The sequence below is a fragment of the Eptesicus fuscus genome, chromosome 5 (assembly GCF_027574615.1).
Source record: "Eptesicus fuscus isolate TK198812 chromosome 5, DD_ASM_mEF_20220401, whole genome shotgun sequence".
NCBI lineage: Eukaryota > Metazoa > Chordata > Mammalia > Chiroptera > Vespertilionidae > Eptesicus > Eptesicus fuscus.
Window position 1 is genome coordinate 58,908,948 of NC_072477.1, and position 16,672 is coordinate 58,925,619.

At 41.4% G+C, this 16,672-nt stretch overlaps 1 protein-coding gene and 1 pseudogene across 1 annotated transcript in view; both read right to left on the reverse strand.

The window, feature by feature from the left end:
* GALK2 (galactokinase 2) overlaps positions 1-16,672 on the reverse strand; it is a 138,024-nt gene that overhangs the window by 7,391 nt on the left and 113,961 nt on the right. The window contains exon 9 of the mRNA XM_008143127.3: positions 505-706. Within this exon, the coding sequence (XP_008141349.1) occupies positions 505-706 (202 nt within the window). The remainder of the gene's footprint in view (positions 1-504; positions 707-16,672) is intronic.
* LOC129149152 (DNA-directed RNA polymerases I and III subunit RPAC2-like) lies at positions 10,557-10,989 on the reverse strand (annotated as a pseudogene).

Sequence of the window (16,672 nt, forward strand, 5' to 3'; positions counted from 1 at the left end):
AACGGGGAAGGCAGGAAATGCTGGCTCTCTGAGTTAATCCCTTCAGCAACCTCCCTCTAGCCCAGCACTCTATCGGGCTTGAGGCTCCCTTCCATTTTCTGTTCTTTTGAATAAAACTAAACGTAGGACACCAAACAGGAGATGTTGCAGAGCCGCAGTGCAGTGGGCAGCACTGGGTAAAATATCAGGGGAAAGTAACAGGGGCCACGTCTGAGAAAAGCTCCCTGAAATGTCTTTCCCAGGATGTTCTGAAGAACCGACTTCAGACCCGGAGCCTCATGAAGCCGTGGAGGAGGCCCCCAGTCTCTCATCACACAGACGTTCAGGAAGGAGCAAGGTCGGCTCCATATCACACACAACTCTTCATACAGGAAGTGGGCAAGGATTGTCTTTCACTCAGAAGGCCATGAAAATGTCGTTTTGTTTTGTTTTGTTTTTCATTAATTCAAACAATTGCTTTGGCAGCATCCCCCAACCCCTGCCACGCTGCTATCTCAGCCTCACCGACAGATGTCCACCAGCTGGTCCAGCTCAGGGCAGCTACACTCATACATGTCCCGGCAGCTCTCGTGGCTCTGGTTCATCAGCTCCCCCAGCAGCTGGACCATGTTGTCAGGTGCTTCCTCGCAGATCTTCTTAAACTGGAGCACTCGCGCAGCCTCGCTGTACACGTGCTTAGCCCGCTGGTACAGTTTGAAGATGAGCACTTAGGAAGAAAGGGAATGGAAACAAGAAAGAAATAGTTACTGGACAACCCAGTGCAAAGAAAAGTACAGTTATTGAGGACTTGCATTTCCATCTTCATTATCAACATCTTAGAATTTATATAGGTCTCTCCTTCACTGAAAGAATTCTTTATAGTCTAAATATGCCTCTTATTCAGTCTAGCTCTAACGTTTTATGATTCTATGAAGAACTTCCTCCAGGGCTTTCCCCCATATTGTTATGCTTTGAGAAGAGGATGTGACTGTTGCCTTCTGTTTGCACCCAGTTCTACTCTCTGCCCTTCCCCATCCCAACATCTGCCCCAGGAGGCTGGCCTGTGTGGGGCACACCAACATGCTCCCTTGCCTTCTAGATGGGAGAGAGGAAGGAAGGTTGGCAAGAGGCGGAAGGGAGAGAGGAAGGTCAGAGTGTTTACTTCCAGCTCTCCCTGGGAGAGCCCTCGGGAGCCAGGTCCGTCCTCCACTGAAGGACATCCTTTCAAGGCAGCTTTTTACGTGAGTCTCCTCCAGGCTCTGCCTCCAGGTGCCTCTCCCCTAGACTAATACTACTTTTTGGAAGTACTGTTACATCCCACTTACGAACCAATAGATTCTGCTGAAGTCTCGGGTCACATTTTTCCCCTCCACACCACCATCTTCTTGGCTCTTAGAGATGGATAAAAAGGCAGCAAAGGCTACAGGAAGTAAGTGCTCATTCTCAGGATTTGTGTAACAGTTTACTAATTGTAAGTGTGGGGCTAGCTTTCCTATAAATTAATAAAGAATTAAAAGTTTTCTTTCAAAGTTTCTCAATTGAGTCATATTAGACATATTAAACTTACAGTTGACTGCTTGCATCAATGAAATGATACAAATTCATGTGAATTTTCCTATTCTCTTTCAAAGAGGACCTAAATGCAGTCATCAGATCTAATTGGTTCTTTTTTTACAGTGTGTTTTGTAATCATCCCTTCCTTCTATTCCCACTGTCATTACCCAAATTTATACTTTTATTCCCTTTCCCACTTAAAACTATTTTGCAGTGATTTCCCAATTGATCTTCCTGTCTTAATCTCAACCTCCCTTGAGGTCAACACTGTCAGATTGAGCTCCTGACACATAGCCTTACTCATGTTCCCAAACCTTTACTGCTTCCCCAGTTTTTACCATAATCCAAATTCTTAGACTCAACATGCTCATCCCAATAGGAAATCTTCCCTCCAGCCAAACTTGCCAATTCATAGTTATCCAAACACTGCTTGCTTCTGGGTATACTCATTGGTCCACACAAAAAGAGTTTCTTGTTTTCTCTCTCCCTGTCAAAATTTTACATCCTTTATATGCTCCATGAAGTTATGATGGCCCCAGATGGGAACAATCTCTTGACTCTGAATTTGTACCACACTTGCAGTCCGTGGCATTCATGTGAGTGATCATCAGATACTTTCCACAGTAATTGTTTCTCCTATCTCTGCAAAGTTTGCCAGCTGCTGAAAACAAAGACTTGATCTTCTGGTTCTGTGCATTCCACCACTACAACCTTTCACGCCACAGTACCTTCAACAGTGCCTTACGTGGCAGGAGCTCCAGTGGCTGTCCACTGTTGATAATGATATATTAGGACTTTATTTTTAACCCCAAAAGCAAGATACCTCCATATAGTTATTGTTGTTTAAAAAATGAGATATTCAACAGCTTACTAGTATTGAGGAAAGGGGACAATATTATTCCCTTTGGTATTGAATCTGCAACCACTGACACCAAGTATGAAGGAAAAATAAGAAAAAATACCAATACTGGCATATACTGTCAGCAAAAACACACGGTCTGAAGAGAGATCACAGGTAGATTTAATAACTCCTCAAAATCTCTGTACGGAGAAGGGAAAAGATGGGTCATTGATTGGCATGTAGGTGTCCAAGACAATGCCAATAATTTCATATATGTTAATGTATGTTAATATATGTTAATATAATCCAGGTTGTAAAATATACATTTTAAAGGAAAGGAAAACAACTTTAGTGACTATACTTTAAGATTGTTGTTTTTTTCAAACAAAATTAAAACAGATGCATAGACACAGAGAGTGGACTGGTGGTTGTTAGAGGAGAGAAAAGGTGTGGGACTGGGTGAAAAAGGTGAAGGGATTAAGAAGTACAAATTGGTAGTTACAGAATATTCACAGAGATGTAAAATACAGTATAGGGAATATAGCCAATAATATTGAGATAACTATATATTGTGCCAGGTGAGTACTGGAAATATTAGGGGTGAACACTTTGTAAAATATACGACTGTCTAACCAGTATGCTGTACACCTGAAAACAATGCAAAATAATATTGAAAGTTTAAAAAAATAGATTGTAAATTGATGTTGAAACAAGATGTTTAAAATACTAGCTATGTTCACTGCAGCATTATTTACAATAGCCATGATATGGAAACAATCTAGGTAGTCCCTGAAGAGATGAATAGATAAAGAAGACATGGTTCTGTGTTTGTGAGAGTGAGTGTGTGTGTGTAGGCATGCATGCACACTGGAATATTACTCAGCCATGAAAAAGAATGGAATCTTGCCATTTGCAGCAACATGGAAAGAGGGTATTAAAACAAAACAGACTCATAGATATAGGAAAAACTGATAGTTGTCAGATGGTTGGGTGGTGGGAGGATAGGCAAAAAGGTGAAGGGGATTAAGAGGGACAAACTTATAACAAATCACAAGGGGGTACTTTACACCCTTGTGATTTATTTGGATGGAATACAGTCAATAATATCACAATTTTGTACAGTGACTGATGGATATTGGACATTTTGTAGTGATCACTTTATAAGTTACATAAATGTCAATTCTCACTATGTTGTATACCTGAATCAATATAATATTGTGTGTCAACTATAATTGACACACAATATTAGCCCAGCCTGTGTGGCTCAGTGGTTGAGCATTGACCTATGAACCAAGAGGTCGGGGGTCGGGATTCAATTCCCAGTGATGTTTCTATCATTGATGTTTCTATCTCTTTCTCCCTCTCCCTTCCTCCTCTCTCTCCCTTCCTCTCTAATATACATATTAAAAAAAACATATATATATATATATACCCACCAGTATATATATATTAAAGAGCTAATACTAGCTTTTGGATTCCACATGTTTCAGTTTTACTTTTTAACTACTTCACCTCCCATAATCATGGGCCAAGTTACAAAATCAGAGCGTGGGGTTGGGGGCATAAGGGGAAATTATTGGTTCATTTTTATTGTAATGTTCCATTTTATGAAGAAATCATCTAGTTTCCAGGTCCACTGCTATTTACTATCGCAGCACAAAAGGCACAATAAAGCAACATCCACTACGACCATAAAGCAGTGCTATTTAGCTGATAAATCACTGTACTATACTCCAACTTGCAAAAATTTTGTTTAAAATGTTGAATTATAAAAATTTTCAAATGTACAGAACAGTAGAGAAAATATTACAGTAAACTCGATGAGCCCATAAATTAAACAATTATTAACATTTTGCCTTATTTTCTTCAATTGATATTTTTTGAAGTGCTTTAAAATAAATTATAGATGTGACATTTCCTCCCTAATTTGCATGTGCATGTCCACAATATATTTTCTTACATAACTCCATATCATTATCACATCTAACAAAATTACAAATGATTCCCTAATATTGTCACATACTCAGTGCATATTTAAATGTCCCAGTTGTCATTTAAATGTCAATTGATTTACACCATGATCCAACTAAAATCTACACATTATATTCCATTATCTATACTAATAATAGCCTATCAGTGGTCAGCAAACCGTGGCTCGTGAGCCACATGCGGCTCTTTGGCCCCTTGAGTGTGGCTCTTCCACAAAATACCACGTGCGGGCGAGCACGTACAGTGCGATTGAAACTTCGTGGCCCATGCGCAGAAGTCGGTTTTCGGCCTGAGCGAGTCTATTTTGAAGAAGTGGTGTTAGGCACTCAAGGGTCCAAAAAGCCACATGTGGCTCGCGAGCCACGGTTTGCCGACCACTGGCCTAGGTGATCATCACGCCCTGATGCCATGATGCCCTCACACCGTCACAAGATGGCTGCACACGCAGTGGCCACTCTGCATGGCGAGGCCTGGGAGTCCCGCTGCACTGGATGGTGCGGAGGAGGCCGGTACTGGCATCTCCGCTGCCTGGCGCAGAGGAGGCTGTCAGGTGGAGAATGCCTGCCACCTCATGTGGAGGAGGCGGGTCCCAGAGGCTGCTCTGCGCAGCTTCCACCAGGTTCCCACGGCCCCGCATCCACTGAAGAAGCGGGACCCCGGCTACAGCCTACCTCTTTGGGGCAATCAATCGAGGAGTCCCGGATGGGTGGGCGGGGCCTACCTCTTTGGGGCGATTGATCGCAGGGATCCTGCACTGTGAGAGGGCACAGGCCAGGCTGGAGGACCCCTTCCCACCAAGTTTTCGTGCACCAGGCCACTAGTGTCTAATAAGTCTCTTTTTTAAAATATATATTTTTATGGATTTCAGAGAGAAAGGGAGAGGGAGAGACAGAAACATCAATGATGAAAGAGAATCATATTTCCTATTGGGGATGGAGCCTGCAACCGGGGCATGTGCCCTCAACCAGAATTGAACCTGCGACCCTTCAGTCCACAGGCTGACGCTCTATCCACTGAGCAAACCGGCTAGGGCTAATAAGTGTCTTTTAATCAAGAATTTAAAGTGATTGTTTTGATACTCTGGGTTTTGAATGTCATATACATATAATATAAGGATGTTTTAGGGCCATTTCTGTAATAAAACTCAATATAGTCCATTAGGGAGAGTATGCTTTAGTTTCCCTTTAGGATTACATAGTCCTTTAGGATTAAATGTTTTCTGTTAAGATTAAATATTCTAAAGCAGAAACTGTCCAGAGAGAAGTTTTTATATTAAACCTTAGTAATGGTGTTTTGATTTATGACAAGAAGCATTCAGAACGCACCAAGCAGATTACCAGACCCTCACAAATCTGGCAACATCTGTGTCTGTTGTCTATTGCAGGGTGTTTCACAGCAAGACTCCTGAAGCAGAATGTCTAAGGAGGGCTCTTGCTAGGCATTCAAAGGTGTGCCCCCTGAACGGTAGTTAACTCAGACAGCGCGGGAGAGGGCAGAAAGGGCATCTGTTTTCAATTGTGATATAAAGGCTTGCTAAGGGCTACAACAGATCTGGAGACCACCCTGTGGGAGGGAAAGCAGTTCTGTGTTGGCTGGATATCACAAATGCTCTCTGGATCCAGGGTTCTGGCTTGTTATTTGCTGGCAACTCATCAGGTCTTTGCTGTACAGTAACCAAAATATGCAAGAAAATCTAAAACTGTAACAGCTTTCTTCCCTGCCACATCTGCATATAAACTCTTACAATCCTTCAGAGCAATTATTTTACTAAAGGATGAAGGAAGTTGTTACTATCTTCATTCATACATGCTTTCTTTCAAAGCAAATTCAATTTTAAAATATAACACCAGGTGCCATTTTCCTAAAATACTACTAGCGTCCTATCCTGTGGACGGGACATCTGAGGCTTTGAAGCAGGACATACCACACAGACTTTAGAACATGAGTTTTCTTCAGTGTGACTCTTAGATAATTACTGATTCTGATCCTGGAATCATGACACAGATTCTGAGATCTAGGTGAGCATGGCCATATACATTTAAACTGTAAAAGTTGTTGAATAAATTCACTTGTGTAATGATTCTATCTGTTAGCTCTAAACTTGCCTTCCCCCTGACTTCCCTACACCATATGGGGCTCCTGCCTTAGGCCCATTACAGCAGCCGTTCCGAAATGCTCTTCCCCTGATCTTGACATGGCTGGCCCAGCTTGTTATTCAAATCCCAGATGTCACAGCTTTAAGGAGGCTTTTCCTCAACTTCAGTCTAGAGTAACTCTCCCAACCTATACATTCTCTCCATCCTATTTTATTCTCCCAAAACTTAACATCTAATTTTCTTTTCTTCTTTATTTTATTTTTTCCATCACCAATTATCCCCCCTATACCCTCTTCCACCTCCACCCACCACACTCCTTCCCCCACAGTCACCACACTGTTGTCCATGTCCATGAATTCTTTCCCTTTTTTTCTTTTTTGCTCAATCCCTCCACCCACCCACCCCCAAACACCCACCACCACCAGAGCTGTCTGCCTATTCCCTATCTATGAGTCTGTTTCTATTTTGTTAGTTCAATATTTTTTCATTAAATTCCACATATAAGTGAAATCATATGGTACTTGTCTTTCTCTGACTGGTTTATTTCACTTAGCATAATGTTCTCCAGGTCCATCCATGCTTTCGCAAAGGGTAAAGTTTTCTTCCTTTTTACAGCTGAGTAGTATTCCATCATGTAAATGTACCATGGCTGTCTTATCCACTCATCTACTAATGGGCACTTGGGCTGCTTCCAAATCTTGGCTATTGTAGATACACTGCAATAAAAATAGGGGTGCATATATTCTTTCAAATTAGTGTTTCAGGATTCTTCAGATAAATTTCCAGAAGTAAAATCAGTGGGTCATAAAGCAGTTCCATTTTTTATTTTGTGAGGTAACTACATAATGCTTTCCACAGTGGCTGGACCAATCTGCATTCCAACCATCAGTGCACAGGGTTCCCTTTTCTCCACATACTTGCCAACACTTGTTTGTTGATTTATTGATGCTAGCTATTCTAACAGGTGTGAAGTGATATCTTATTGTGGTTTTAATTTACATTTCTCTGATGATTAGTGATGTTTAGCATCTTTTCATATGTCTATTGGCCATCTGTATGTCCTCTTTGAAAAAATGTCTATTCAGGTCCTTTGCCCATTTTTTAATTGGGTTTTTTGTCTTCCTGGTGTTGAAGTGTATAAGTTCTTTATGCATTTTAGATATTAACTCCTTTAGTTTGTTCTTGTCTGGGAAGTTCTTTAAATGACAGCTTTGCTGGGTAGAGTATCTTGGTTGTAGATCCCTGCTTTTCATCACTTTGAATATTTCATGCCAATCCCTTCTGGCCCAACGTGTTTCTGTTGAGAAATCAGCTGACAGTCTTGGGAGCTCCCTTGCAGCTGTCTTTCTCTTATGGATGTTGTTATACTTCATGTCATCCCAAAAGTCCCTTAAACTAACCTTTTTTTTTTTTAATTCACTTTTCTTTTTGCTGCTTGGTTGGGTGTTTTTTCTACCTTATCTTCCACATCACTGATTCGATCTTCTACCTCATTAAGACTACTGTTTATTAATTCCAGTGTAGTTTTTATTTCAGCTATGGCATTCTTTATTTCTGCCTGGTCCTTTTTTATGGTTTCTATGTGCTGTTTCATGTGTTTAGCATCCTTACAATCATTACTTTGAACTCTATAAATTATAAGTTGCTTACCTCTATTTTATTTAGCTCTGCTTCTGGAGAATTTTCTTTTTCTTTCATTTGGGTCCTGTTTCTTTCTCTCCCCATTTTGGCTGCCTCTTTGTGTTTGTTTCTATGTATTAGGTAGATCTGCTATGACTCCCAGTCTTGGTAGGGTGGCCTGATGTAGTAAGTGATCTGTAAGACCCATTGCATAGTCTCCCTGTTCACTTGAGTTGGGTGCTCTAGGAATGTCCCTTAAGCACATTACATGGGCCATCCTGATGTAATTGATTTTTTATTACTATTGGACCATGATGTATGGTATAGACCCTCAGGCTGGCTGACAGTGAGGCTCAACCCCCAACACAACATGCAAGCTTCTGTGCAGGTGCTAATCACATAAAGCAGAATTTGCCTCAGCAGAGTTCAATGCCTGCCGATATCTCCCTGTGAATATACTGCTTGTGAAGCTTATTAGATCCTACTCTGTTGTTATCTGAAGCTGACCACTAGGTGTTTTGGTTCTGGGCCTCTTCTGAGGGACTCTGGTGCAGGTCAGTGTCACACAATGTCTGTGACTGGCCCTATGCAACCTATCTGGAGCTATCAGCAATCCACAACTTGTGGCTCTCTCTGCTGGACTGGGTGCATGTGGAAAGGACCACGCTTCACATGAAGGTCTGCTTTTACTAGCACCAGTCCCAGGGACAGGTCAGCAAAAGTCTCAAAGCACCCAGAGATCCTCCTTTGCCTGTAAGCTGTCTATTAGGCTCAGTCACTTAAAGAGCCTCAGGCTGTACTCCTCAGCAGGACATAAGCTCACAGGGTGGGGCAAGAGGGATTCCAAGGGGTGAGGATATTGTTTCCTTCCAGGTTTATGTGCATGGAGAGGAGTACTCTGCCTGACAAAAATGGTTTCTGCAGTATGGGGGAATTACTCAGCACATGGATCCTGACAGCTGGTCTGTCAGCTCTCTCCCCATAGCCATCAACCTCAGATTCTCCTCACACAGCTCTAGTCTACTCTGCCTTTCCTCCACTGGAGCCAAGGATAAGTGGCTGTGAACAAAATTTTGTGCATTGGCCCTTTAAGAGGGTAACTGCATTACTAGTGGTCCCTCCCTGGCAGACAGAAACCCCACTGCTTTTCATAGCCAAGTGTTATATGGGTGTCTTTCCCAGTTCTGGTGCTCTGGGCTGGGTAGCCCAGCTTGTGGTTTGTACCCCACACTTCTCAGGTGAAACCCTCTGCAGCTGATATATCCCTCCGGAACTCTAGCTGCTTCCTATGCATGCTCAGGCAGCTCTCTTGAGCCTCTGTATCTCCTACCAGTCTCGATGTGGCCTCTATGTAAGTCCTTGTTATATGGCTTCTCTCCGGCTAGTCTTCACTTGGTTATTCAGGATGATTTTTCTATACTTTAGTTGTAATTTCAGTTTGGTCTCAAGAATAGTTGAGTGTAGCTTCCACCTAATCTGCCACCATCTTGGGTCTCCCCCAATTTTCTTATATGTTCATTTATTTGTTGGCTTGTGGTCATTTCTCTCCACTAGAAGTTAAGGGTTGGGAGATCAAGGACCTTGTCTAATTTCTTCACTATTGTATCTTCGGCAGCTAAAACAGGGTTTGGCACACAGATGGGACTCAATGAATATGTATTGAATGAATAGTTCAGTTCCTTGACTTTATAACAAAACTGCACCGAATCTTCGCTAAATATTCTGTAGGACAAATGCAATAGAGCAAGTTAAGACTTACTATTTTGGCAATTTATGCTTACTAGCACCTTCACCAAAAAAATTGGGAATAGTTTACTGAAAGAAAGTTCAGAGACAGTAAACTCCAGTGTCTTTTAAAGTGTGCCTAATACCCATTATCACAGATGACAGAATTGTTTATATTGTATTTTGCTTCACAGATGTGGGAGAAAAGAGATTTCTAAAACAAACAAAATGTGTTTCAAATAAAAGGAAGGAACAGAAAATAGATAATCATAACCAGTTAAAATATTTTTTCTTTTAGACAATCTTTGAAACAAAAAGATGCCTAGTCACTTCCACCTTACAAAGATGGCTACATAGCTTATGATCAGAACTCCTCTCTAATCAATTAATTAAACCAGGACATAAACAATTGATCATTTTGTTGTATCTCTTATGGGAAAGAATGAGAAAGAGTCTGTGAATGGCACCATTTTCCTCATAAAAGCTGAGAGTAGCAGGTCAACAGTAGATAGAGGACCTGCCTATCCAATCTCTAAAATAGCCCCACTGATTTTTTTTTTTAAATTTGAAGAGGGAATTTATTAGAATACAAAGGTTCTTGCAGGGACTCCCACAGCTGTAATGAGTTAATAGCTAGAAACACACCTTTCTGAAGGGCAGATCATGTTGTCATCATAAACTTCTATTTCTGGGTTTTGCAAAATCACAGATAATATCCCAGAGGATGTTCCTCCCTCTATAGTGCACAGGGACTAGAATGTGGATTCATTTCTGCTTGCTTTTTGGTCCTCATATTCCTTTATGCTGGCCTCAAACTTGTCAAGCACATGTTGGCAGACATTCATGAGCTCATTCGGGCCTCTCTGAAATGGCTCAACAGCTGGAACAGCACCTTGAGTCTGAATTCGTAAATTAATTTTACTCTCAGAGGATGGGTTGTAGTGTAACCACAAAATTCCACTTCTGGGTTCTTCATGATCATGTAATGAAGAGAATTTCCTAGGGTATAGTCCTCCTCATGCAAAACAAATGTCACACAATGTCTATCTGTTCCAGCTGCCTAGACCATTTCCAGAGCTGTCTTCCTCTCGCCTTCAGCCATTGAGGTCTTCAATCCAGATTTGTCTACATACGTATTTTTTATAAAAATGAGATCATACTTTCCAGCTCTTGGTCCTTTCCCATCACGGGGATGGCTTCCGGGATATTCAGGTGGAGCTGGCGTCCCTGCCCCATATTGCGAAACGTGCGAGAGAAGCAGGAAGGAAGGAACAAACGACCACAGAGCCCCACTGATTTAATTTTAAATTCTGCACTCAAGAGCTGATAGCATCCTGATTATTACCTCATCTTCTACTAAGAGGGATGCCAAAAGCACTGCATAAGATAGCCATCTACCAACAAACAGTAGTTCTTATTGAGCACCTGCCATGTGTTCCACACCATACTGCAAGAGGCAGAAAAGACATGTGAACAGAAGCCCCTGCTTTGAGGAACTTACAACTCAGTTAAACAGACAAAACAAACTATGAGACCATTGGACAGTGACCAACTGTAGCAGATATCCAAGTGCTGGAAATGCTGAAGGCGCACTAAGAAGACAGGGTTTAGTGGGGGAGGAACAGTAGTGAGAGGTGTCATGGGAAGAAGGCCTGAGTCACAGAGCTTTCTTGCTGCAGACAGGACGGGCTGCAGGCCCAGGCTGGGAACTAGCAGGGTGTGTTTATGTGCCTGAAGAGAGCAAACTGACCAGAACCTGGGGCAGCCTCTTGAGGAGTCTGTCCTCATAGCTGAGGTTTTAATACCCTCTGGATCTCAAAGAGATATTAGCATTCCCATGTTCACTACAGCACTACTCACAATAGCCAAAATGTGGAAACAACCTAAATGTCCATCACACCCCCTATGTTCATCTGAAAGAAAAGAGGCCATATCCTTCCCTATTACTCATAAATTGAGCATTTCATTTAATTGTCTTATCCATTAAGGCAGTTTGCCAATCTGTTGACTAATGAGTTTGCCGACCACTGTTTAAGGTAGTGTTAGTATAAGAGTAGAGATTTCAAAAAGATATCTCAAATCCTAAACTGCAACTCATTAGTCGTTTGATCTTAAACAAGTTTTTTGAACTTTTAAAGCTTCAGATTCTTCAACTAAAATTGAAAAAAAATTTTAAGAAAATTCAGTATATACATACAATGAAATATTATTCAGTCTTAAAAATGAAGGAAATTCTGCAATATGCAACAATATGGATGAACCTTGAAGACAACATTGCTAAGTTAAATAAGCCAGACACATAAAGACAAATACTCATGATTCCATTTATATAGGGTAGCTGAAATAGTCAAATTCATAAATGCAAAGGCTGGAATGTTAGTTACCTAGGGCTGAGGGAGGGAGAAATGGGAGTTATTAATCAACAAGCATACAGTTTCTGTCAAGTAAGATGAATAAGCTCTAGAGATTTGCTGTATGACATTGTGCCTATAGCCAATAATGCTTTTGAGAGGACAGATCTCACATAAAGTATTCTTACCACAATAAAAAATAAATCAAATTTTTAAAATAAATGAAGTAATCATCTACTAAATAGAGATCGTTTAAATAAGTACAATGAAGGGCAATAGATACTAAGGCAACTCCTCACAGCTAAAATGGAGGCATAAAGTCAAGAGGTGTCCTGATCTGGGTTAATCTGAAAACAGAGGCCTCAGACAAAGACTTGAGTGCAGGTAGCAGAAATTCAGGAAGCTGGAGCAAAAGAGGAAGGAAAGTGAGACAGGAAGGGAGAAAAGCCAGTGAAGGGTGCTTAATGAACAGTTGTTACCACTGTGGACAACCAGAGCCCCATTGCTTGGGGGTCTCTGTGAAGAACCATATAGAAGGGGCCTCAGAATTGGCTTACCAGAAGGTGGGCATATATCTATGGTGTTCCCATTGTTTGAGTGTTGCCCCCAGAGGGGTTAACATCTCCACAAGTTTGTGCCTGGGCAGTGACTTCGGAGAATGCCCCAAGAAAACAAAGATGGAACCACACAGCTGCTAGCTTGACGTGGACTGCTGGCAATGCTGAATCAGGTGGGCCACGGGGATGGGACACAGTGATCATGACCTTCATGGATTGATTCTTAAAAGATAAGTAGGTGTCCAACAAACCAAGTATAAGGCGGGATAAGGTGCAGACAAGAGGCTTAGAAAATTAAAGTAGAGGAACATCATGAGCAAAGACATGGATATTAAAAACCATGAGGTGCTTTTAGAAAATCCCTAGTATCTGGATGTAACTGGAGCAAGAAATGAAGATGATGAACAGACACAACAGGAAACAGTGAGAGAGAAAATTAAAGAAGTAGGCAGAAGCCAGATCATGAGGGCTTTGAAGTAAGGTGTTTAGATTGTAGATAAGTGGTTCTTGGCCTTTTAAGGGTTATAGACCCTTGAAAATCTAATAAAAGAGGGATTTCAAAAAGACACCTCAAATCCTAACTGCAACTTAGTAGTTGTTTGATCTTAAGCAAGTTTTTTGAACTTTCAAAGCTTCAGTTTCTTCAACCAAGATTGAAAAAAATAGACCCTCTCCCCCATCTGAATGCACAAATATCCAAAATAGTACAACATTTACACAAATTCCATGAAGCTATCCTTGAATCCAGGTTCAAAATTCCAGCTAGATTTAAGAAAGCATTACAGCCATTATGTCAGTCAGGATTCTTGTTTGTAAACAACAGAAATCTATACCAGCTAACTTAATTGAAAAGGAATTTATCTTAAAGATATAGGGAGCCCACAAAATCTATTAGGATTATGTATTTCTATTCTCTATTAGAATGTGAGAAATCCCGGTGGAAAAGGGTCAGAAGCAATGGGAAGCAGGCAGTGAGGAACACTGCTAAAGTCTCTCCACAGTCTGGATATGACATTGGACTCTATTGTCAACAAACCCTCTGTCTATTAGACTCAAAGCCCCAGACGTAGAATGTGCCAGGACACCAGGACGAGCTTAGGACCTCTGCTCACCACCAGGTGATAAATGACATGTGAGAGACAAATCTCACCCCTCAGCTTCTACCACAGGAGGCAAGACCCTCCCTCCCACCAACATGCACACAGCAAGAGATTTCCTTAGGAGAGAGGCCTGGATGCTAAGTAGCTAAAACCATGGCTCCTACCCCCGGCAGCAATGAAACACCATGTCTCTATTAGCATTTAAGCCTTCTCTCTTCCCTTGCATGACTGAATTTCAAGTCTCCTTCACTGATGATTTCTGTGAGCACACGTTAGTCTGTGTATGCCCTTCTTAAAGGATGGTTTCCCAGTCCATCCTCAGAGAGTCTGAGGAGTGCCGGACCTCCGTCTCCCTCATTCTCAATACAGTGAGTTTCTTCAAGCAGCTTCATGTGGCCAAACTACATACACATTGTCTAGGGATGGAAGAATACAGACCATGGTTTTCAGCTAATAAGCTTAAAAGTAATAAAATATTTTGGGAATCAGACTTAATTTGGATAAAGACTTCATCTGAGGGTCATTAAAACAAAATAAATAGATATGCCGGTCTGAGAGAATTGGAAATCGTTATCATGTAAGTGTATAATTAATCTTCTGAAACTCTCATACCCCGAAATACTTTCCAACTGTTTGGGTAGGGGGCTAAAAGCAGTTGTGGTTTTAGCTGTTTCTGCACAACCCTGTAGTTGCACGCCACTGGCAATTTCTCTCAAACAGAAAGCACCACTAGGCTAAACCAGGAGTTGGTTTCCAAGAACAGCTAGCCAGAGGTAGATGGGGAAAACCACGTCAGAATCCACTCTGAGTCCTCTGGTTTCCTATGCAGCAAAGTTAGAATAAGTCCCTGCTCTGGGGCATGGAATCTTCAGGGTATTTAAGCAGAAGAATGGAAAAACACTATACAATCCTCACTGAAGTTGGACTGTGGTTTCAAATGTATTTTTCTGGTAATAATATTTTTCATATATATGAAGTTTCTGAAATGATTAAACCCACAAAAAATAAACTGCTATTTTCAGCAACATTAATATCCCATTCCCATGCTGCAAAGACTAAATTAAATTAGCATTTTACATTTAAGAGGGAAAAAAAATCTTTAACTACCTGCTTTTAAAGCAAAACCACTGATGAAAAATATACATGTGCACTTTCAACACAAACCACATTAGTCCATGGAAAACAACATTCCAAGAGGCATTAGTGAATGTTTTCAAATCCACAGCCTAATGCCATCTTTTCCATGCAGAGTAAAGGCACCCCATGTGGTTACAGCTTCCTTTTCTCAGATTTCCAGGAGCAGCAAGAGACAGTACTGTCTGTGTCATAATAAATTCTCCTGCTCTGACCTCGAAAACTTTGCCTCACTCAGCTGTAGTTCCCCTCACCTGCATTTTACACTCTGGCAATATACTAAGTGCCTGTTGCCTACAGGGCCACTTAAATGTCAAAACAGAGCCCACCGCTCCCTTCCTTTTCATTCTATACTGTACCTTTCTAGTTCAAATTCTTACCACCCCATGTCTGAACAATTGTGCTACCTTCTAACTGGTTTCTCCTCACCGCTAACCCACCTGTACACAGCTGCCATAATAAATTTCCCAATTCACCATTTCGATTAAGGCATTCCTCCATATTTGATTGCATCAAACACTGGGATATTTTTCATTGTCCAATAAATGAAGGTCCACACATTCCAGTCCATCAAGACACACCAAGTCTTCTGAATGTGTTTAATTCTTTCCTATCTCTTACGGTGTGTTGATGCCACCCCACTTCTCAACACTGGCTTCTGAGAGTGTGGGCTCGGCATTGGTATCCTGCTCAGACTGTTTCTGCAATCTCCTTCAGTGTCAGCCCAGATGCCACCTCTTCCATGAAGCTCACCAAGAACATTCCTGCCCAGAATCTGTTTTTGAAAGGTTTGCACTGGACAGATAAGGACGGAGACCTGGGCACTGAACTAGGGGGGACCAGGAGTGAGGAGCTCTGACTCCTGCCTGCCTCTTAATTTCCCTCTAGCAAGAATTGGAGACAATACACCTACACTGCACTTGGGCTTTCCAAACTGTGGTGTACTATTAGGGAGGATGAAAATAGTTCATTTTCATAAGCTTCTAACGAGATGTCCCTCTTCTCGAGGTGCTCACAATGTGACTGGTGATACCTTGAAAAGATAAGTGAGGGTGCTGCTATTGCACAGAAGCCATGGTTACAAGTGTGTTTCAGCAGCGCTCCAGGGACAAGGGTGGCAAGTGAATGCACACAGGCCTGAGTTTGCTCATGGTTTCTCTGTGTTTGCCGTTATGTGCTTCCACATAAACAAGATGTGTGTACCCATCAGACTCTCCCCTTAATCAGATTCATTTTCCCTTTTGTTTTGTCCATTTGACTCTCCCTTTTGATTTACATCTCTGTTCCCTTGCCCCTATAAGAGTAACTACATTCATTTTTATTAAGCCTATATCTTGCTGATTCTTGTATTAATCGAATAGAATTTTATATTCCTCATTCTTGGAACACTTTATAGTTCCCCATTCAAAGACTAAATTATATTGCTTTCCTATGTAGGTGGTCTCTGGTCTCCTCTGCTGTTGCATCAGTAGCCCTTAACAAAAAAGGCTTCCCAACATCAGAGGTCCTAGTGGACTGAGGGTGTTCATTCTTGTGGTTTCTCCCACCCCATACCCTCCAGAAGACAATATGAGGAGTCATCTTCCTCAAACATCTTATAAAACTATGCAGTGTTTCTGCCCTGTCATGTTTTTCTCTGGAAACCGATAGCATGAATGATGCTCAACTGAGATTTCATGTAGTTAAAATTGTGAATGTCTATACAGATACAATGGACCATTATTTT